Source organism: Pezoporus wallicus, unplaced genomic scaffold (genome assembly GCF_028554395.1).
Source record: "Pezoporus wallicus isolate ANWC-B61680 ecotype Strahan unplaced genomic scaffold, APGP_CSIRO_Pwel_v1 contig_7379, whole genome shotgun sequence".
Classification (NCBI taxonomy): Eukaryota; Metazoa; Chordata; class Aves; order Psittaciformes; family Psittacidae; genus Pezoporus; species Pezoporus wallicus.
In genome coordinates, this window is record NW_026642884.1 from 103,726 (window position 1) to 127,442 (window position 23,717).

Here is a 23,717-nt window from a genome sequence, read left to right on the forward strand (position 1 = left end):
TTGAAAGTCATTTAACAAGTCAGAGTTGGGAACAGGACATGAATCTCATACTCTTTACCAGCTATGCTACTAGCATGGAAGAATAAACCAGTTTACACCTAAATTTACTCTCTGAATTTCACCTGAGGGTAAGAAATATAACAAGGGAAAGTGTAGAGTCCTGCATCTGGGCAGGAAGAACCCCAGGTTCCAGTATAGGTTGGGGAACGACCTGTTAGAGAGCAGTGTAGGGGAGAGGGACCTGGGGGTCCTAGTGGATGACAGGATGACCATGAGCCAACACTGTGCCCTTGTGGCCAAGAAGGCCAATGGCATCCTGGGGTGTATTAGAAGGGGGTGGTTAGTAGGTCGAGAGAGGTCCTCCTTCCCCTCTACTCTGCCCTGGTGAGACCACATCTGGAATATTGCGTCCAGTTCTGGGCCCCTCAGTTCAAGAAGGACAGGGAGCTGCTGGAGAGAGTCCAGCGCAGGGCAACGAAGATGATTAAGGGAGTGGAGCATCTCCCTTATGAGGAAAGGGAGCTGGGTCTCTATAGTTTGGAGGAGACCGAGGGGTGACCTTATTAGTGTCTATAAATATATAAAGGGGGAGTGTCACGAGGATGGAGCCAGGCTCTACTCAGTGGCAAACAATGATAGGACAAGGGGTAATGGGTCCAAACTGGAACACAAGAGGTTCCACTTAAACTTGAGAAGAAACTTCTTCTCAGTGAGGGTGACGGAACACTGGAACAGGCTGCCCAGGGAGGTTGTGGAGTCTCCTTCCCTGGAGACATTCAAAACTCCCCTGGACACATTCCTGTGTAACATTATCTAGGTGTTCCTGCTCCGGCAGGGGGATTGGACTAGATGATCTTTTGAGGTCCCTTCCAATCTCTAGCATACTGTGTGTGATACTGTGTGTGAAATCTCTGAAGGATGACACCAACTGAGGATTGCACTGAACCATTTTGAAACAGAGCATTGGTAAAAAGGGAAAGGGATGGTTGTTCCTTAACTTGTTGTTGAAGTGGGGCCGGTTTTGCTTGGTTATGTATGTGTTCTGTGGCAAACTGAACTGAGTTAAAAAACAGTCTTTCCAAATAATAAACCATAGAAATGAATAACAAAACAGTGCTCTCTGTTGATTTTTGATTTCTGCTGGTCTCATCAGTCTCCGATGCCTCCTTCTTTCAGTCGGTAAATGTCTTTGTGTTGATAATGTAGATGCCCTTGATTTTGGCAGATTATGCAGTGCAGAAAAAACTTGCAGCGTACAGGGAATCTGCAATTTCAAACGGAGGAAAAAAAACATAGATAACCAGCTATTTTAGTTACAGTGATTATCAATGAATATTTAACCTTGAGAGTATACAGTGCAAATATGGGTTCAGAGAGAGTCAATGCCAAGGGGGAAGTGAAAACTGCTCCAATCTGTCACATGCTCTGCATGCCTTAGAGAAGACAAGAACATCCGTTACATGTGCTTTACATTTTAAATAACTTTCCTGACAATTTTAAAGGTGAGACTGAAAAAGGGTTGAAAACATAATCCCTCATTCTGAATCCCAGGTCAGCTGTTAGGGGTTATGGAAGCCAAGTTTCTGGCTTGAGCCTGAAGGACAGACTGCCTACAGCTCTGACTTCTGGTGTGTGGGGTCTCTGTTGTCCTGCCTTTCTCCCTACATATGCATGACTGAGTGGTTTGAGAATCAGTCCCTGACTCACCACAGCATGCAGTGCTGCACTGGAAAATAAGCCTTCATTGATCTGGGTTTGCTGTAAAACCTGGCTACACTGTCAACTTCAGAGGTGGTGCCTCCTCCATGGCTGAGCCATCCTCTCAGTCAAAGCCCTCAGCCAAAATGATGAACAGAAGATGAACTCGTGGAGAGTTTTGGGTCCCTTATCTGGGAGTTTGTCTTTTAGAAAGATGCTACACCACTAGAAACATTGATTCATTAATAATTTCCCAGATTTTACAATTCATTGGTGCAAAGCTAGAAGGGACTATTCCCACCATTTTGCCTAAGTGCTTGCTCCACCAAGCTTAACTTTGAAATTCTTTCTAATGTCTTCTTGTCAGTGACAGTCTTTATTGCTGATATAAGCATTTTTGGACTTTATTTTCAACTTATGCAGAGGTTAGCAATATTTCCCTGAAAGAAATTGCTCTGACGTACAACAAACCTGTCTTTTAAAAGTTTTAATATTGGATGCAGAATGCTACCAAAATGAACTGGGTTGGTTCCAGTTTGGTTGAAATCTACTAGAAAAAACTCTATTTCTCTAAAATTAGAGAGGTAAAACATTGGAATGAGTCTAGCAAAGAGGACAAACCACTAAGGTGAATGTTATTTCCAGTAGCATAGCAAAAAAAAAAAAAAAAAGAACAATTTATTAATGAGTATCTCCGTTTTCTTCAATCAGGCATGTTGTTTTATTGAAAGAGCTGGGTGTTTGACATCTACCTGCAAGTTAAACCTCACTTTGTCTGGGGAAATAAAAAAAGGAGCTTCATTTTATAGACTGCTGTTATGACTGGAAGCACAGAAGGATTCACTGATTTACTTCATGTAGCAAAGCACACTCATAGCAAAATCAAGATTTTTGACTCCCCTCTCCCTCCTAGCAACCCCCCCCCCCCCAACTCTCCACCCCAGCCGTTTCCTCATTTTTAGTCTTTTCTCACCTGTCCCTGCTCGCCACGAATGATTTGCACCTGCTGCAGCACCAATCTGAACAAGTCATTGGCTCAGACAACATAGAAAATCCTGTATGTGGGACTGAGGCTTTGTTAGTGCTCCTGATGCCAAGCTAAGGTGGGAGGCAAAAGGAAGGTAACATTGGCTCTTCTTTTGGTCTTGGCAGCAAATTATGGGCTTCTGTGCTGCTATTTGATGAAGTGAGTTGGTAAGTATGCAGGACCTGAGGGTGTAAAGGTTTACTAGTTGTGTTGGGCTAGCTGTGGGATGCCTGGTGTGGAAAAAACTAGGTGTGTGCGGGAAAACAAGTATAAATATCTTTGAGATTTCTTTTTCCTTGGCCAAATAGGCGTTTAAAGCAAGCCAACAAAACAGAGAAACTGAAATAAGCTCTGCTAAGACTTGTGTGGGATATTACTTGAGAAGTCCTCCTTGTTTTTAGAGAGAGTACTGGGGGAAGGTGACCTCCCCCAGTCTGAAAATGCGGGAGGAGAAACTGTAGTAAGATGAAAAACTGCCAAGAGTACTGTAGGCCTCGCTTTTTCATCTTCCTGCGAACAAAGCGAGGGAGCCTGTTGGGTTGGACTCTGATCCCAGCTGGGGCGGGGGGGGGGAAGAGCTGAGTGCTATAACTGCCTTCTGGAGACGAGAGCTAACGGGAAACGCAACCCCGTTCCCCGCGGTGATGCGGCCGCTACCGGTATAGGATCCGCTACCGGTATAGGATCCACTCCGGGCAGGCGTAGCCGATGCTGGTCCGGTCCCGGCACCGCCCCGGGGCCGGCTCGCTCCGCCCCGCCCGAGCGGGCGCGGGGGGCGAGCGCGGCGCTGGGGTGGCGGCGGTGGCGGCGGGAGACAGGTGAGGCCAGGGGGGGGGGCTTCGGAGGAAGGGGGGGGGGGGGGTGTGTGTGGGGAGAGAGACACGGCACCCCCAAGCGGGATCGTCCCCGCGTTTGTCCGTTCTGATTTACTGTTTGGTGGGTGACGATGCTTGGCTGCCCGCGGGGCAGACCATCCTCGGTGAGGCTCTTTGTTCCCGACGAGTGGGTCCCGGGAGAATGAGGGGCGGCGCGTGCCATCCTGCGGGGCTGCGGTCTCGGTGTGTTCTCTCGGAGAACCCCCGGGAGCGGTTTCCTATTCCCGGGATGGCTCGTGGAGGACCACGGCTGTGCCTCTGTCCTGCTGCAGGCCTGAGCTGGAGACATCCCCAGCTGGTTGTTCACACTGGTGGGGCGACTGCAGGGTAAGGATGCACTGCTGAGTTGTTAAGCTCACCTGTAAATATGATTGAGGAGGACAGGAAGATGCCTTGCAAGCAGGTGTACTGAGTGTAATCAAGCCTCCAGCCGTCCCTAATTCTGTTCCCTGGCAAAAAAAAAGCAGTTTGAACCAAAGCTAAAAGGGCCTAGCAAGGTGTATTTAATTTTCAACCTTAACCTGAAGAGACTCATGATCCTACAGATCTACTGCGGGTTTTTGCTGTCTTTGTTAGATAAGACACTGAAATTTTCAAGTGGTTCTTGCTGATTGGAATCTGAATGCTCCCAGTCTGTCTGGAGAGCAATGCTTCCATCCTCCTGGTCTCTGGAAACTGCTGCACCCCTTGGCCTCATTCTTAGATGCCCCTCCTCCCAATTTTTTTAATCCCTCAGGAATTTGCTAAACCTCTGACTTGTGGTGCAGGGGATCTGGCATGGGTCAGTGTGTGGCTTTTACTTGCAAATCTAAGTAGGGATTTCCATAGATGGTGTGTGCTGCTCTGAACAAAGCAGGTGATTGCTTAGTGGTCGGAGGAATAATGTCTAAAACATGTCATGTCTTTTGTTTCTCAAAGAACTACTTCTGGAATGCCGATGGTGGAAGTGGAGGTGATCTATTGTATATTAAGGTGGCTCCCTGGGACTGGTAGGAAGGTGTCCTTACAGGGTGTTAACATCTCATTTGTTTGCTTGTAAGGGACTATCTTCAAAGTAGAGGAAGATGTGTCTAGGTTTGCGCATCCTACTTGACACCACCCACCAATATAGCCTGAGTCATGTCACTGTTGGGGTTTCACTGCGAGCTGTTAAGGATGGCTTAACTGATTGAGGTCTATTTGTCTGCAGGAAGTGCTGTATGAGCATCAGCTTTTACAATCCACTTGATCGAACAGGGCAAAGACAGAATGAATGCTGCTTTCTGAGCTTGTATGTAGAAGTAGGAGTTGGAGCTCTGCAGTGTATTGTCTTCTGGCTTTTGTATTCAGCACAAGTAATAAGGCTTGGGTAGCATACATTAGCACTCTGGTAACATAGCATTTGATTGCTGGCAGTTGCTTGACTTGTATGTTTTGGCTAAAATTTTTGCATTGAAAGATTTGCACTGTTTTTGTCCATTTCCCTGAACAGGTGGAGCTGAGCACATCCAGGACTGTTCAGCTAGTGGAAGCTGGCGTAATCAAGCTTGTACTTGGGAGGTGTGAAAAGCTCTACTCTGCAAAGGCTAGTCAGTGATTTGTCTGAAGCTGACCTGTTAATCTCATGTGCTCTCTGCTATATGATGCAACAGCCACTTCAGCTACAGACTACAAGTGTACTTTCTGTGTGGGAGAGGGATTGTTAGAACATGGTTATTAATTAAAGTGAGTTAAAAACTTGATACCCCCCCCCCCAAGAACACAGCCAGAAAATAACAGTAAATGGTTTTCTTGGGGCTTTATCCCCAGCTAAACTGGCTGGGCAAAACTCTAAAAGGCATCCTAGGGAGCAACTGCGTACAGTGGGATGAGAGGGGAGAGGTTCATTCATTGCAGCATGTGTCCACAAGCTGCTGGTCTGTGTAAGGAGCAGCTATTGAATGAGAGAAGCCTGGTCTGCTCTGTGCTCATCCCCTTCAAGCCTGCCCTGTTGGAGTGACCGTAACAGGCTGGGGTTCTTCTGAGCTGGCTTTTGTCAGACCTTCCAGGAGCTGACTCTTCAAACAGGTCTCAGAGAGGGGTTAAAGGTTTAATAGCTGTTGCTAGTGCTAATTGTATGGAGCAAGGAAGCAGCCTGACTCGGAAGGATCCAGCTGATTTGCAAGACTGCTTCAGCTGGTGACCAATGTATATTTATTGTGCCGCAGCTTGGTCACTTGCCCCAGTAGTAGGTGGTTCTTATTCTGATGGACAGCTCCTGCAGATGCCCAGCTTTGTCTCCTGTTTTAGCCTAGCAGTCCTTTGTGCTTCTTTCCAGCCTACTACGTGTTAAAGGCTAATTCCCTCCCCTATGCTAAAGCTCTTTGGTTGTCTGCAGTTGTGCTGCCTTTGCAGCTAAGGGAACTGCATCTCTTGAGATTTGTTGTTATTAAGTGCAGGGGAAGTAACTGGCATTGTCTCTTGCCCTTTGTATATGCTTCCTATTTGAAGCAAGGATTAATTTTCCACTGAGAGCCTGGCTGGCGCTTGGCAGCTGATCTCCACGGCTTCAGCTTGGAGAATGCCAGGTGAAATCTGGGGACAAGGAACTCCTGTGGCATGAAATACAGAGTTATCCTACAGCTTCAAGCTAGTAACAAAAAAGCTTAAGCTTACTACAGAGGAGGTGCTTGGTCAGAGCAGCACGTTCCAGCTTACTTTTATTGCTCAGATAAGGTAGTAGAGCATACTGGCTATAAAAATAGCCAGGTGGGAGGATACATGTATAGCCCACTGAAGCTTCAGTAACAAACGGCTCTGCAGCCAGCTATCTGCTAAAACCTGTATTGCTTTTGCATTAAGTGGAACTGCTATAACAAGGTGTCAAACTCTGCTTAAGAAGATACCAGGTCACTGGTGTTCATACACTGTTTAATCCAGCCTCATCCTAAAGCTAAGTACTTTAAGCTCTGATTAATCTTCTTTGAAGCATGAACTTGTGCCATTATCCTGAAGTAAGCTGCATGCCACTATATTTGGTCTTTATTGAATGCAGAGGTCTAGGTTAGCTTAGATCTACTTGTGGATTTCCTGAGCAAATAACTCCATTATTTTTATACTTTAGAAATGTAGGACGATGACCAATAGTGTTTTTCAGACTGGGGGTATGAGTCTGAGGCTGCCAAAGTGCCCTGGGAATTCTTGTATCAGTCTAGGACTGACTGCCCATGTTATCTATGAGCCAGAAGGAGGCAAGTTTTTAACTAATGGATCTCAGAAAGCTAGCCTTCTAGGGAGCAAATTTCGCTCTTATTCACTGGCATGTTTGATCCTAGGAAAGGTGGAGTAAGCTTGTTGGGAAGAGATTAACATTTCAGTACTTTTAACCACCTCCTAGATGTCTTGGGTTTCTTGGAGCTAGAAACTTACAAATGTATATATGTATGTGTATATACTTATGTATAACATGTATGACTGCTAGCAAAATGCTATGGGTTTCAAGTGCAGCTGGAGTTCTGTTTAGTTTAGCCACTGCTAAAACTACTTGCATAGCCTAAAAAGACTCCTGACTTCTAGAGGAAGTGTATTTAGATCCAAACTGTTCTTTAAAAAATAACAAGCTCTTGATGTTTCAGTATGGCTTATCTTAACTGGCCCTTGCTAAAGGGGTGTGAGACGAGCATAATTTATATTCATCAGCATGGCAAGGCAGATGCTTGTCATTGGGCACTAGCAATTTAAATTGCATAATACACTCTCAGTGCTTTTTAATTACAGAAGCGCATAAAGGGAGAATAGCTGAACACTGTCAGTTTTCAACTCCTTTTTTTCTTATGGCAGGGAGGTTAGAGGTAATAGATGGGTTGTTGCCCATCCTCCAGTAGAACTGTGTGTGCTGCTGCTTGTGAGCAGCTTCTTGGTGGTTTCTGGTTGTCCCTGAGCACTGTGTGTGTGTGGCCTGTGACAAGGAATTATTCCAGCAGCTCAAGCTGCTGAGAGCCGGGGCTGCAGGGGGAGTGGAAAATGTGACTCGGTGTGCCCCGAAGGCTCAACCAGATAATGGAGCCTGCAGTAGTTGACTGATCTGTGTGCATCTAAGCTGGTAGTGCTGAGGTTATCTTCTGTGCTACAGACAACCCTGCAGATTAGATCAGCTAGAGAAGTCTTCTGTGTGGAATAAGAGGTATTCTTTGCAATGGAAATATATATAGCTGTGTGTGACCAGACATACAAGCTTTCTGTCTTCTTGATTATATTTAGCTGATTGGATAGATACAATAACGCTTTCCCAAAGGAGACAAATGTACATGAGCAGCAGGATGCAGACGGCCTTTGTGTTAGCTGGACAAGCACAGAAATGATGTTACTGAGATCACTCTCCCCACAGCATCACACGGGTGTGTGAGAAGACATGGAGGAATGATGCATCCTTGTGTAGCAAAGCAGTGCTAGCTGGTTTGCTGCTGCTCTCTGTGTGTACAAATGCAGGTAATATTTATCTATATGCTGTTTGGGTGGGGAAATGAGGAGTCTAGCAAGCTGGGGGACTCATTCTGGTGCCCATGAGCAAGACTGCAGAGAGTGATACTTCCTTTTCGGAAGGCTGAGGGGTGGTTCTGATAGCCCCAACCTTTCTTTAATAATATTCCTTAGTCCTGTGGCTCAAACCTAAGAGCAGTTCACTTGTAGAACTGAGAACGTACCAGTCAAAGGAAGTGAAACTGTTGATAACTGGGGGCTTCTTACAGTTGAGCTTGACTGTGCCACTGGCAAGCTGACTCCTGCAACTGGGAGGAGGAGGAAGATCTTAGCAGATCTGCTGTGTGATGGATGGCCGCTTGCTGTGTGCATGAGACTTGTGTGACCAGCTGTCCTGCATGGGATGGTGTGGTGGTCATCTGCTAAATGATGGTGCATCAAGCCCAGGACTGAGAGGCACCTGCCTAGAGGGAGGTGGCTGGGAGCAGGCTGCTGTTGTCCTCCATCTGCATGGCAGCCTGAGCTGTGTTGCTGGAGACAACAGAACCTGCCAAGAGCAGGCTGTCAGCTGGCCAAATCTCTCCTGGGCTACTATTCCAGTGCTCTCTTGGAAACTCTTGAAGCACACAATTATACACGTGAAACTTCCTGGACATGCCTCCATGCTGCAGTGCAGGATAAACACTGTGCTAATGCAGCAGTACTGCTATCTGGGCTGTAGTCTTTCTCAGTGGGGCCAAGGTTCTTGTACAGGACACAAGACTTAATGCAGTCCTGAAGCCTCCTGTTTTGGCTCTGGTCCTGTGTTGCAATCTATAGATGCACCTTGTTCCCTGTGAGTTCCTTGGTTTCCTTCTGTGTCAATGCATAGAACAGGGCTTGCCATAACAGGCCTGAAACTTCAGTCTGATTCAGGTCAAATGTAGGACCTGGACTTGATAAAGGACAAATACATTGATCCTCATAGTATCATAGAATGGTTAGGGTTGGAAGGGACCTTCAGATCACCTAGTTCCAATCCCCCTGCCTTGGGCTAGGATGCCTTACCCTAGACCATGTTGCCCAAGGCTGTGTCCAACCTGACCTTCAACACTGCCAGGGATGGAGCATTTACTTGCAAGTCTGATGCCTGCTGGGTAAAGCGTAGCCCTCTACCACTGGTGTGAGAGCTTGGCAAGGCCTGTCTTGGACTTCAGATCAAGAGTGTTTTGTCTAAAGACTTCAGGTTATGTAGGCTAGGAATAGTAAAATAGAGGAAGGGATTCATTGCTTGGGAAGTATAGGTGAGGGCTGCCCAGAGCTGGCTGTAGGCTAGCATGCTTGGAACTTGTCACCCAGTTACTTAAGGCCTTAGGTCAATGGTTGGTCATGGGTATGTGTAATCTTGCTCCTTTTTCCTTTCTAGGTCGTGCAGTCTGGACTTGTCAGTTTTGCAGGCTTCTAGGCACATTTCTTCTCAGCTATGAGTAGATCAATAGGATTTAACATCTGCATGGTCACCTGCAGCATCCTGCTCTTGTCTTCTAGTCCACCATGTGTTGCATCTCTGCCACTGAAGAAGAGGGACATGACAAAGGTCCAACTTGGCCACTGGGCAGGGAATGGAGTTGAAGATGAAAGGACAAGCATGTTGAACTTGAAAAATAACCTGGGCCCTTCTGAGCAGACTATCTCTGAAAAGCCATGTGGAGTGTTGATAAAGCCATCTGGGATACCCTTAAATGAAGCTTTCACTGCAGAAGGAGAACAGCTGTCTGTAAGCCTGAGCCATGTCATTCCAGGCAGCCAGGGTCTGGGTGATTATACCTCTGCTGTGGCAGTGGCTGTTGTTGATGAGGGTGAGCTTCGTCCCACAAAGTCAGAGCTGGAAGAGGATGATGCATTCAAGGCCATGCTGACCACAGCTGTGACCACACTGAGCCCTACTGTTCAGGAGGAGTCTGTTGTTGGCCCCATTAGTGGGACCACCACTGAAGGTGGTGTTGAAGTAGAGCACAGCTCTCCTGGCCTCTTGGCAAACCCTCTTTCTGGGACTGCTGTGGAGGAAGAGGCGGGGAGCAACTCCCACCCCTCAGTGGCACCCCAGCCCACAGTGTACCCCAGCTCTCCCAGGTGGGAAACAGCAAGTGACCACCCTGTCATCCTGACTCCCCAGGCTCATAGCATAACTCCTGAACTAGGAGTAACAAGACCCCACACAGGGAGCCCTCTAAAGTCCCTGGTTGTGCGAGCATCTGTGGCTGCAAAACATCTACCTGTGGTGACCTCAGCCTCCCTCCACCTGGAAGCAGGGACGGGTGGAAGGCAAGGAGAGCTGCCCACTGTGGCTGGCAGTGTCACTATCCACACTATGGACATGGTGCCCCCTGACTGGGATGACACAAAAGTGAGGGACATAAGTCAAGGGGGAAGTGTGTCTCTTGAGGTGACAGAGGACCTGGGCATAACAGAACCATCACAGGCACCACAGGGAGGTGCAGGGGAGGAAGAGGATGTAGTAAGAGTGGTGCCATCCCCAGTATCCACTCCACCAGCTCCTGAGCTTGCCAAGGAGACCAACTGCACAGCGCTGGTGCGTGGGGAAGAATTGCCAGCAGCTTCCACAGGCCATGGTGATATTGTCCCCACTGCAAACCTGGTGGGTGTAGACATGGCTGATCTCAACTCGCTGGAAAACATAAGTTCAGTCACAGCAGAGGAGCGGAAAAGCATCCCTCCACCACAGCCACAGGCTGCTGTGGTGACAGATATGCAGTCTGATCGCCTTCCTACTCTGGAAAGCTCGTGGAAAGGTAAAACTTGCCTGTTAAAGACACTTTCCTCTAAGTGTAGGTACAGGAGGGATGCTCTTGGGAATCTGCTTCCTTTCAGGGAGATGAAGTAGAGAAAGGTGTTATCTTGATACCTGCAGTAGAGGTAGGACACATCTTCTCCCCAAGAAAGGCTATGGACCCTTGTGGAGGGGTAACAGCCTAAACAGGTAATTCGCATCCATAAAGTATGGCATAGCCTTGGCTGTTCCTATACACAATGTCCCTGTGTACAAGGAGGCACAGTGTGTTGGGCGGTACCCTGCCTTGTGATGTGAAGCAACTGTATTGAGCTGTTTCTTCAGTTTCTGGAGTGGAGGGAGGGTGGCTATAGTAGCAAACAGGAAAGTCTGTGGTAGTTGAGCCTGTGGCTGATGGGTGTACTTCAGTGTGGATGTCTGTAGAGAACTGGAGCCTTAACAGGAAATACTTGGTGCTAGTTAGAAAATTTCCTTTGTTAATGTTCTGCACGTATAGTGTGCTACCAAAGCAGGGGCTTCAGCTTTGCCTTACCATAATGGTTGAGGGGCACAGCTGTAGTCTGATGGTCAGTATCTTGCCTTGACCAGGGATACATAAATCTACTTTGAATAACCCTCTGGTATGCCTCTTGTAATGACTAAGGAGGGAGCTCAATCTTATACCCACTGGTTAAACACTATTTCAAGGAGGATAGCACTCACCCAAGTGTCCCTTTCATATAGCAGGTTCAAGGGCTTAAAGGGGGTCCTTGCACTAGCTTACTCTAAAGCCCTGCAAAATGGAGGGGGGAATAATTCCTGGGGGATTTAATTAGCATCTGGGATCACTTGGTTCTCAACTGCTAGCTATGGATACTTGCAGTTAGTGCAGAAGATGCAGAGACAATGTATGGATGTAAATGCTTCCTAAGTCCAGGAATAGGCAAGCTGTACTCATAGCCTGTGAGTAATTGACATATTCCTTGACTTTAAAATGGTGGTTGGATCAAAAGATCTGTCCAGAGCTGTGTGCTGTTTTTTGTAACAAAAGCTCCTGGCGTTGTCTTCACACCCTAGAGCGAAGCTGTGGCCAGGCTCTGACTGTCCACTGCTTGTGCCAAGTCTGTTACCAGCAGGCAGAAGTCTTCCTCCTAGACAGCCTGCCACGGGCTGCTGGTGTCATCCTCTACTGCACTTACCTGTAGAGATGGCACCTGCAGCCTAATGACAGTGACCCTAATGACTTGGGGGGGGGTGGAGGGAGGGGGGTGGTGGGAGGAAGAGGGAGCAATGCTAAGAAGAGCTCTGGTCAGATACTGAACAATGACGTTCCTAGGGTGAGAAACATGAGCTGTGATTTAGGACTTTGTCTTAATTGCTGGGCATCTTTAATCTTCCCTCTTAGGCTACAGAGAAAAGGGACAACTTCCCATCACTACACCTGAAATATCTGGCTTTTGCTATAAAAGAAAGCTAATTGCATGCTGGTGCTGAAATATGACATTTCTAGATTAATTCATAAGCACTTGACTTGTCAGCAGGTTCCCTCTCTGCTGTGTCACAGATGTTGGGAAAACACTGTCAATAAGACTTGTGCAACAAAAATAAACCTTTCTAAAAAGCTGAAGTCTTGTAGCCATCAGACTGGGTCACTAAAAACACTGCTCTGGCAGCCTCACATGTTTCAAATGGCCTTTCACACTAAAGGCCTGTAGTGCTGTAACTCCTTGGCAATAGTTCCCAGTGGGCCCTCGTGTCCCTAAAGGGCAATTAAGAAAATGAACACCAATTCTGTGGCTTTCATTACTGCTACATGCATTCTTGCGTCTGTCTTTATGCTGCACTGCCCTGATGATACTTGACAGGACTTGCTGTTTACAATGTAGCTCTGAAAATGCTAATGCATGGAGTACCATTCCTTCAAATATCTGCTTTTTTGCTGTCTGTTGTCCTGCAAGTTGGTACTGACACATGTTCTTCCTGTAGGTGTTACTCAGGAGGTGACAACAGTTGTCCAGGAGTCTGATGCTGCTCTGTTAGTTGCAACGCCAGTGCCTGGTGCTACCCAGGGAGCAGGACCTTCAAGCTTTCCCCAGGAAAACAGTGGAGAGGACACTCAGATGGTGACTACTCCTAGTGCTACCCAGATGGTGGTTGCAGCTGGTACTTCCTCTGCAGCAAACCTTCCAGATGTGGAAGGTAGGGTTCTACTTCACAGACTGTGGTTCATTTCTGCACAGGGTGAGGTGGTACATCTGGAACCAGTATTACTGGACACTGAAGTCTCAACACACCACATATGTATTCTAAGTGACTTTTTTCTAGCCTTCTGCATGCTGCCTCTAGCCCTGCCACTTTCTCCCCATGCTGCCAGGTCCACCAGGTTGAAATATGCCAGCATATGTTTTGTCCCATATAAAGGTGGAGTAGATATTTATAAAAACAAAAAAATCACCCAGAACAAACTCCCTACATCAGTCCTTACTGGCAAGCTGACTTTTAGCCTTAGACATTTAAGTCAGTTTATATTTATGGAGGGCAAGCTCTTACTTCTGGAGCCAAAGGCAGTCAGATTGCTGATGGTCAGTCTGAAGGATGAAGGCTTCATTGGGGTAATGTGGGAGTGGTAGTATGGGGTTAGACACCCTCTTGAAAGAGTCTGGCAAGCCCTCAGGTGTGAAAGCCTGCACTGATTTTCACTCCCACTGAGGAATAGTGAGTTCTTCTCAGGTTGATATGGTTCATACAGAAATGCTTAAGCAGTTGTATTCAGTTAGCTGCTGCCTGCTGGCTTGATGTCACCTTGGCAGGTACGTGTAGGAACCTGTCTTGCCAGGAGTGTAGCAAGATTTCCCTTAGTACAAAGCTGACGGAGCTTGAGGATATTTCTGTAGTAGTAGGTACCACTGTAATGAAGCTGCTGCTGGGAAACTTTTTTGTATTTCTTATATTGCAGGGCATCAAAAGAAAACACCTGTTTGCACTCTATCTCTTAAATTACAGTCTGTCTGTAGGGGAGAGGGAGCTCTTTCAGTGGTTTCCACTAATTTGCTTCTGGGTTTTAAGTAAAAAATCAACTTAATTGTCCCTGCCTGTGGCAGGGGGTTGGAATTAGATGCTCTTTAAGGTCCATTCCCACCCAAAGCATTCTATGATTCTGTAATTTTTCTTTGCAGTAAACAGCTAGCTCTGCCACTCAGCTCAGAGCACTGAGACACTGGTTGAAATCTGATATTCCTATGGTATGGTGGCTAGCAGTCTTCAAAGCAATGGAAATAAAACCTAGCTGAGTTCTCATTAAGGGGTTCTTAAGTTCTGTGCTGGCTGTCCTGGAGGGGAAGCTTTCATTACAGCAGAGTCACCTGCGCATCTTAAGCAGGGCAAGAGTTCTTAACTCAAGTTCCACTCTGAGTTAAGTTTTCACTGAGGAGTCTGTTCTTAAATGCTTGGGTTTTTAATATTGTGATTAACTGCTGCTGCTTCCTGTCATCTGTAGACATCACACATGTTCTGGTCACCAGTGAGAAGGCTGTTCCAGCTCCTGGTGAGATGTCTGCAACCCAGTCTGGACAGACAGAGGAGCCATCCAGCAGAACTATGGTCCTGGTAACTCCAGCATCAATGGCATCTTCTGTCAGGAGAACAGCTCTTCCACCTGTGAGGAGGATCAGTACTGCTGAGACCTATGGGCTGGACCGCCTGGAATCAGAAGGTACTACTGATGCCAAGGCTAAGAAGCAGTCAGTTTCATGTGGAGTGGCACACTCGCCTTGACACATCCCTAATTTGTCTGTCTGGCACATAACTATATGCATATGTTGTTGTTCCTGATAAAGTTGCTGAGCAACCCGTTCCCTTCAAGCAGGTACAGGAAACAAGCAATGGACAGTGTCCTGGAGGATGCCTGAAATTCAGGTGTCAGTGCTGGAAGGGATGGGGTTTTCCCTTGGAGAGGGAGCAGCTGCAGTATTGCTGTTGCAGTTGTCTGGCTCTGTATGCCTGTAACTGCTGGTGTGTGCACCCATTGCAGAACCTCTGTACCAGATAACACCCATGGGAACATGTTCAGCAGCTGGAGAGCCCCTTGCCACCCTACTGCTGAAACCCTTGCTGCATGCAGTGTGAGGGGAAATGTTCAGCATGAGATGGCTACCTTGGTGTGTAGCTGTCCGAAACCCTGCCAGAACAAGTGGTGCCTTATTTACAACTCTGCTGCAAGAGGCAAAGGATACATTCCCTATGAGATGCTCTTCCAACTCAAAGCTACTTGCTAAGCTGGTGTCCCATTACTGGCTCCTCCAGCCTTGTCTCACCCTCTTCTCTTAAACTCTCTTCTTAAGCTTTTCTTAAGTTGTCGTCTTGTAAACTGCTTTTGCATGCTGCCAGTCTTCGAGTCTCTGCTTCTTGGCTGACTTCAGGAAGTCGAAACCTAGTGATGCCAATTCCACCTGTGCAAACACCCATCAAGAGAGGTTGAGGTGAAGTAGATCCTACACTGCAGTTGGTCTGTAGCTCAGATCTGTTCTCTCTCCAGCTTATCCATGACTTTCCTGTGGAGAATTTTCACTTCTGCTTCCTGTTTTTTCTCCTACTTACTCTTCTCTGCTTGCTTATCCATCCAGTTTTGTACTCCAGTCTGGACTGACGCCACCTGGCAGGGATTAATCTTTCTGCCCGTTTTGCTTCCCTTCCTTAATCTTGACCTTCTCTTGCCTTCATCTTTTACTGCAAAGATTGGCAGCCCTCCAGGGGTGGAATGCCAGATGGTATTTTTCTTCTGATTAGAGGTGGGGTGCTATAGATAACGGCTCATCAGCATTTTTCCTCTGCATGAAGCAATAACTCTCACTCTTGTTAAGTTTAGAGGACAGCAGAATTTGGGAGCCCTCTGCACTGCACATGTGAGGTGTTGCAGCTCCTGCTGTCTGTTAGGCTTGCTGCTAGCTTTGAATCCTGCTATGTGCTCCCTTGACCTCCAGCTATATCACCTGCCCCTTCCCAGGATAAATCTTGCATATATCTGGCAGCGCAAGGATGTGGTGCTGATGGTGGAAGACTGACAGCAGGGGAAGAAGGGCTTGTGTGTGTGTCTCTGTGAAAATCTGGTCTTTCAGGATGGGGAAAAAAGTGTGTCTGCTTAGCAAGAGCAGTATGATTCAGGAGACTAAACAGTTTTTGAGCCCTCTGGAATCTCCTTTAGAAGCCTGCACAGGAAGATAAGAGGAATTTGTTTCAACTGAGTATTGGTCTCATTATTTAATGAGGCTTTCTGCACAGACATTTAAAAAAAGTACAGTCCTTCTGTGCTGACACAGGACTGCTGCAGTTTCCTTGGGCTCCTGCTGAGCAGTCTTATGCAACCACAGTCCTTTTCTTCCTCTACTCTTAAATCTGCTCTGAGCTCCTCTAAGACAAATGTGGGCTGTAGTCAGAACTAGCTTTCCTAAACAATGAGGACTGTATTAGAAGGCTATTGGTTTTTTGGCTCTGGGGTATGGCTTTGCAGGTCCCCGTTAATCAAATTACATGGTGCTCTCTGGTGTGCTATGTGGTTTTGACAAATGGCACAGCTTTTGTGGTCCAAATCCCTTTACTGTTGTGAGCCAGAATATTCACTGATGTTAGGAATCACCAATCCACATCTTGTAAAATGTGACAAATACCACCTGGGGATGGGTTTTCTGCCAAGGGATGCTACTGCCCCAGTTAAGCATGAAGGAAGCTTTTGAGCTGTGAGTTTCTAATATTTTTTTTTTCTATGTAATGCAATTAGGGGTTACCACATCCTCTTGGGTGGGGTGGGGGATGGCATTTGGAAGCTTGGTTTCCATTCCCCAAATATTACAGTTTCTAGTGCTTAATCTCAGAATATCTAGATGCTGCCAGCTGTGTTTGGGAGTGCTTTCCTATAAAGCTACACTGAGCTCCAGCCCAGGGTCCTTAAGATCTTGGATGATGCAAGGTCAGATACTCCTGCTGTTGTAGGCATATGCTTGAGTCCCTAATGAGAGATCTTGGCCCTTTGTGGGGAGGCCGTACGTGCTTCACCATTGGAAGAATTGCAAAGAGCTGAGTGAGCTTAGCTGATCTTCACTGCCTTTAGTGAGGTCTTGCTGACTTGCCTCACTGATGGCTTGGCTCATCATTAAATATAAACCCCTGCTGTGTAGCTAGTTCTGTTTCTTGGGGACCATCTGTGCCAAGCTGTCTGTGGTTAATTGCATCATTATATTCACCTACCTGTCTTGAATGCAAAACTGTTCTAAAAATCAAATTGCACACACAAACATGAGGTACTTTGAATGTCTCTAGATAAGCTTATCCTCCTCTCTAGTGGGCTCTGGAGAGATTAGCCGGGTAACCAATATCCTCCTAGACTCTGGTGTGACTGGTTTTACTTGCCCTTCATCGCTGGAGAAATCCTATAAAGGGATTATAGGATATGGGGACAGGACACAGTAGAGGATGAGGCTCACTTGTCTGAGAAACTTAGCTATGTAGTTTGTTCCTGTGTCCAAAATTTGTGTGTTTCTAGCAAGCTAAACACTGCAGCTTTCTCTAGGGCTGCGAGGGAGCTAGATTATATCTCTTTGGACAGTTTGCTTACTTGGGACTACTGTATAAGCCTCCCACCATGCTTTGAAAAGTGCTTCCTTTGAAAGTAACCACATTACTTTCAGACTAGATTCTTCTGCTGTAATGTGTGCTGTGGTAGGTATTGACAGAGCTGGCTGCACACCTTTAAGCATGGTAGCACTTGGCAGGTATAACTCTCCAAAGTGGCAGGTAACCTGCCATGTTCGCTCTTCTGTGTGATCCCTGCAGTTTTTAGTTGAAGGCTGGTGGCCACAGCAAACCAGCTGCTGTCTCCTTCGGCTGGTCCTCAAGTTGCTTCTGTCATTGTTACATGTGGGATGTGATCCAGGGACCTTAGACTAGAATCACAGAATGGTTTGGGTTAGTACCAAGTCCCCTGCCGTGGCCAGGAACACCTTTCACTAGACTAGGTTGCTCCAAACCCCGTCCAACCTGGCCTTGAACACTGCCAGGGATGGGGCAGCCATGGTTTTTCTTTTGGCAATCTGTGCCAGTTTCTCACCACCATCATGGTGTAGGTTTTTTTCCTAATATCTAATCTAGATCTCGCCTCTGTCAGTTTAAAGCTATTCTCCCTTGTCCTATGCCTATATACCCTCGTCAAAAGTCCTTCTCCAGTTTTCTTGTTGCCCCCTTTAGGCACTGGAAGTGTGCTCCAGGGCCTCTCTGGAGCCTTCTCCAGAATGAGCAACCCTGTTTCTCTCAGCCTGTGCCCACAGAAGAGGTGCTCCAGCCCTCTGAGCATCTTCATTGCCCTCCTTAGGACTTGCTCCAACAGGTCCATGTCCCTCTTGTGTTGAGGCCTCCAGCTCAGCATGGTACTCCAGGTGGGGTCTCATGAGAGCAGAGCAGAGGGGGAGAATCCCCTCTCTTTATCTGCTGGTCGTGCTTCTCATGATGCAGCTCAGGATACAGTTGGCTTTCTGAGCTGCAAGTGAGCACTGCCAGTTCATGTTGAGCTTCTTGTCAACCAACACACCCCAAGTCTTTCTCTTTGGGGCTGCTCTCAATCAATTTTCTGCCTAGCCTGTAGTTGTACTTGGGATTGCTGTGACCCAAGCACAGGATCATGCACATTGCATGCACTGAGGCTAAGGAGGAGGCTGGCTGGTGCACTGGCTGGGAGGACCTTTAAGGTCATGTTAACAATATGTGCGAATTCTAAACCAGCAGTTAATACAAAACTAGCCTGTTGCTGAGTGATGCCTCACCCATGACAGCATGGGTCACAGCCTAGTTCAGGGTGGACAGCTTTTAGCACCATTGCCCATGGCTGCTGGGGAGGGTGGGTCTGTTTCTGTCAATGCAGCCTTAAGGCTTGGTTTTCTTGTGTGCCACCACTCTGCCTGGACAGCAAAACTCCATCTGAAGTGGCTGGAGGTGGTGATTGTGGAGCAAGGCACACAACATACAGAAGTTGAAGGTGTCTCGGCATTCATCATACCATGCTAAGATTAACCTCTGACATGCAGGGCAGATGTCACCGTGTGACTTCCCAAGGCTGCCCAGATGTAGCAGTAACAGCTGCTTCTTGGTGTATCTGTGTTTCAAACCACAAGTCCATAAAAACTGTTAGACCCCCATATATTGTCCTTGATGCTTTCAAGCTCACTGGGAAAATGGTTTAACCTCAATGCTACCCACTTTCTGCAGCTTGGTAAGCTCCAGCTTGTCCTGCTTCAGCATTAACTTGGGATTTCTAGACTGCTTGTAATTTTTGATGTGGAGAGAGAGAGACAAATCATCTGGCTTTTGCTACTCTCCCATCGGTGTTTTAAAGAGAATTAAAAAGTATTATGCATTTGTGCTTCTGATGTGCCTGTCCTATTTTTTGTGGAGCCTTTATTCCCCAAAATCCAAAACTACTCTGCAGCAGTGTGTAAGCTCTAAGTTGGGTTCCTGCTCAGCCATCTAGGTTTGCTTCAGGCTTTTGTTGGTGGATGTGAGGGTGTTTAGAGCTTTTATAAAAGCAAGAGATGCTCTACCTGTTGTATGGTGTCAGGAACAGCCAATAGCTCTGTGAAAATGGGCAACTTAAACTCAGCTGCTGTGGAGGGAGGAGCTCTTAACCATGTAGCTCTTGAATATGAAGTGTTCCTGATTAATCAGACTGGCTCTCAACAAGCAGCTGGCAGAATCCCATTCTTTAGGGTGGAGGGGCTGGAAAAGCAGTGTCAGGTGCCTGCTGTTTAGGACAGCACAGTGCTATTTCCAGTACTCTGCCTGGTTAGCTGGCATGTTCCCACCTAATGCAGCATTTAGATATGGAGAAACCCTTCAATTATGCCAAAACATGGCTGGCACTGTTGGGACCAGCTAAGCCAGTGTCCTGCAGTCATGGGTCATCTCCTCTCTGAACCTTGGCTGTAGGTTTCACTGTATTTGCTTCAGCTGCTGTGTCAAAGGGTGTTGCAGAGCAGTGCCAATATAAAGCTTTAGACTTTCCAAACTTAACCATTAATGACATTTTAATAATATTCACTTCTCTTTGGGTTTAAACAGTTCCTATTGCTTTTTGCTGACCTGTGTACTCATGTTTACCCTTCTAAGAAAACCGGAACTTAACAGATTTCCATAAGAAGAGTTCTCAGTCCTCTTCTCTGTTCTCTGCCTTTCTTCTGCATCTTGTTCTTCTTGTATGTAGTCATCTAAGCTGCATGTCACATTTTAGAAGTGAAGGCAGTGGTTGCCTTTTTTCAGAAAATATTTCAGAACTTGTAGCCATTTACATAACTTTTATAATAGACCCTTCAAATTCTCCTTACGTTTTTCTTCTGAGCTCTGTCACGGTGCAAGGAGCCTTCCTGTCCTGGGTTCAGCAGTAGCAGTCATTTTTCCTCTTCTTGGACACTTCCTTATGTTGGATGTGAAGCATATTTTTTCTGGAAATCAAGGCTCTGACTGCAATTGCTATTTGGACCCAGACTGTATGGATTGACCTCTGCCTCATTAAATCTCTGCAACACCATTAAAAATTAAAATAAGATGGCAGGGGTGTAAATAAGGCAGGCACTTAACCCAGCATGGGTAGCTAGCCTGATAACTGTAATTCCTGACCAGCTGTTTGGATATCAGCTAAATAGGCAAGGGTGGAAAACCTAAAGCACATGCAAAAGGAATTGTACTTGGTGCAATGTGTTCTTGATACACGCAATTGTCTTGCTTCTCATTTATTGCTACCACTGAAATAGAAAGTGCTGTCTCTCTGGTGCAAGTTGACCTCCATGTTCTTCACAGTAAGTGGTACTTCATCCCCCATTCTCCTCCTTTGTAGCAGAAAACAGTAACAAAACCGACAATAACAGAAAATAAAGGCAAAAATTTGCATCAAAACTAAGCTTTTTTTCCCCTGCAAGTGTTTGACCAAAGACAACATCTCTGCTCTTAGATCTGGTGGTGACTTGTTTTGTTTCATGAAGGCCATCTGAGGGTTGATGGAGGGAGTGTGGAGGTGTGATCAAGCCCGTAATGAATTGGGAGCTTGTGGGTGAGCAGCTAAGAGGGTGTTAGGCTAATTAAAGGCTCACTACAAAGAGGAGTAAGGAAACTCCTGCTTCATGTAGCCAGTGTACTGAACTTGGCTTTGTCTGTGCTTCCCCGCAAAAGGAGGGAGAATGCGGTCTGGCCACTCTGCTCCGCCATAGATGCGCTGGCAGCTCTAGCATAACTCAAACTACATGATCTCTCAGGTGGCTGCCTATGCCAGATGATGCACTCTGGAGCTCTATCTCTCAAATACCGTATCTGCTGTGCTTTGTGGTCTTCAACAGTAACTCATGTTAAAACATCTAGGAATAGTTTAAAGCACCATTGCATTCTTTCCTAGATGTGTTGCAAGTGGCATGTGCCTGGCCATGTTTTCTCTGTGTGGAGGTGAGTTGTCACAGCTGTTCTTAGTTCTGGGAGGGGAATGAAGCTTCTCTAAGTAACCTTGTTGTTTGTGATACTCTGGCATCAGAAGGTTAAATGATGTTTCTTAGTCTGACTGACTTTGGTTCCTGTTCTGGCCAGGCTATGCTTGATTTTTTTAACTGCATCTGACTCCTCATTTATTCAAAAAATTAGAGTCTACTTAATTATCTCATTGGTGTTGTAGCTTTCCCATGCTTATCTTCAAGCTTAAACAAAACCAACAGAAAACGCCTACATTTGCTTTTGAAAGGTAATTGCACTGTGTGGGTGAAAATTTTCAGTAGCTTTTATTTGTTTTAATCTGGGGATTAAGCAGTTCACCCTCACAGCTCCAGGGAGGTGGATTTAGATAAGCAGGTATGTTGCAGTTTCTTCTGAAGGCTCTGCAAGGAGCATTTTCTTCCAGAGCTGCTGATGGTGGGGATCCCTCAGTGTGTGTGGGATAATGTTGCTCATAGGGCTTCTCTGGGGAGCTTTGTGCATGACACCGGTTCCAGGGCAAGCCACCTTGCAAACTGGTTTAGCTCATTAATTTCTTCTTCCTGCCCTGTGCAGGTGGGATACTGTCCCTCTTGTTGGCTGACATCAACTCCTGAGGTCACATGGGCACAAGGACTGTCCAGTGGTGTAATTTCAAACCTCTTCATGAAGATCCACTGGGTGGAAGCACTGTCTTTGACAAAGGACAGTGAAGGCTGCAGGAGAGGGATCAAGGACTTGGAAAGAAGCATGAGCTCTGACTAGATTTGAGATGAGTGGGCTTGCAGTCGTTTTCTCTTGTGGCACCTGATAAGACTTGAACTTGGTATTGTAGAGACTGTTGCTCATAATAACAGATCCACCAACTAATTTATCTGTGATGGATCCATTCTGGGTTTGTCTTGAAAATATAGGTTAAATTCAAATGTTTTCTTAATTCTTGGGCTGTTGGTTGTTCCTTTCTCAGGTAGTGTGGTTGAATTGGGTACTTCTGAAGAGGTACCATCAAACAGCTTTTTTGCAAGAGAGAGTGGAATTAGTGTCTCTGTAGGAGCTTATTTTTTTTTTTGTGTGATGGGGGAAAAAAAGTACCATGTTCACAGAATGTTTCCATGTGAAGGCATTTTGTTGCATCTGCCTTCATCTGTCTTCTTCTGTCCTGTACAATGACAGGTCATGGTTGTCAAGTCCAAGTCCGGACTGATTTGAATGCCCTCACTTGATAAATTACCTCTTTCTTGTCTTGAATTTTATACTGTCTGGTTCTACAGCTTCATACCTCAAGTTAGAAGAGCTGTTCTGCAGCAAACTAGGGAGCAAATTTATTATAGTCCCTACTGCGTATTCTGCAGAATTGTTTTTTCCCTTTAAAATAGCCTTGTATTGCTAAACCAACTCACTAACCTGGCTCAGCGTGAAAGCAGTTTTGTGGTGAATGCTGCTGGAAATGCAGCTCTTGGAATGACTGTTTGTGATTTTAATACAGAAGCAGACCTGTGGTCCCTGCTGGAATATCTGATGTCCCCTCACACCCCCTTTTTTTTTCCCCCTCTTCCTCCCAAAAGCTCCTTAGTGCCTTGGATCCCCTGTGACAAGTGATGAGCCAGGACTGTGAAAAAGCAAGTGTGAATCTGCTCAGATTTTTGGGGGAAGTAGGTTAGAATCAAAATCTGAATCCTTGCACTGTCTTTGTAATGCCAAAGAGCCCTCTGCTGGGGCTTTGGCAAGTGGAGGCTCCTAAGAAAGTGTCAGCTCCGTGCTTCTGCCAGGCATGTGTTCCCTCTTAGATGCAGCAAAGATTTGCTTCTGTTACAGAAGAACTTTGGACAAGTGATTTACTCTCTTCTTGAAACTTATGTAGCTTGGGTTAAACTATCTTGTTTTGTGTGGTAGGATCCCACCCAATGAATGCATTCTTCCCAATAGTCCTTTTACTTGGCTTTGCGCAATAGGCCAGATGCTGATACTTCCTGTGAGAGGCCATCCTTAATTTGGTTCCCTTTCCAGGGTAAAGCATTTAAGACTATGTTCGTGCAACACAGTCCGCAAATACCCCAGATAGCTGAGCCCAGCCATGTTCACTGCAAACCTAAGTTCATCAGTATGGAGGTTTTGCCTTGATGATTTTGCATACCATCTGCACCCACAGTGCTCTGCCCATAAAGCTGTCTGTGCATGATGAAAGCCAATCTACATTCCTAGCAGCTGTCTCCTTCCAAGCTGTCACGAGCAATTGTTCTTGGTAGCATTTTGGAGACATCGGATGGTGACATTATCAGTGATCACAGGAAAGTAACAGATTAATAATAAAAGAGAGTTGTCATAGAAAGGCCTTCCTGCCTTTACAGTCAGATGTGATAGTAAAAGCCATGCAGAAAATGAACACCAGTGGAAGAAAGCATTTGGCAGAGACTTCTTAATG

General features: G+C 46.3%; 1 protein-coding gene across 3 annotated transcripts in view; it reads left to right on the plus strand.

Moving 5' to 3' along the window:
* Positions 1-2,810: 2,810 nt before the first annotated feature.
* The window catches only part of ARMH4 (armadillo like helical domain containing 4), a 73,217-nt gene continuing 52,310 nt past the window's right edge, over positions 2,811-23,717 (plus strand). For 2 of the 3 annotated variants that reach the window (XM_057433045.1, XM_057433047.1), the window contains exons 1-4: positions 3,432-3,543; positions 9,443-10,829; positions 12,794-13,006; positions 14,304-14,519. In XM_057433045.1, coding sequence (XP_057289028.1) covers positions 9,500-10,829; positions 12,794-13,006; positions 14,304-14,519 — 1,759 coding nt within the window. In that variant the 5' untranslated portion in view covers positions 3,432-3,543; positions 9,443-9,499. Of the gene's footprint in view, positions 2,893-3,431; positions 3,544-9,442; positions 10,830-12,793; positions 13,007-14,303; positions 14,520-23,717 lie in introns of those variants that run through there. The other variant, XM_057433046.1, reaches the window with a different exon arrangement.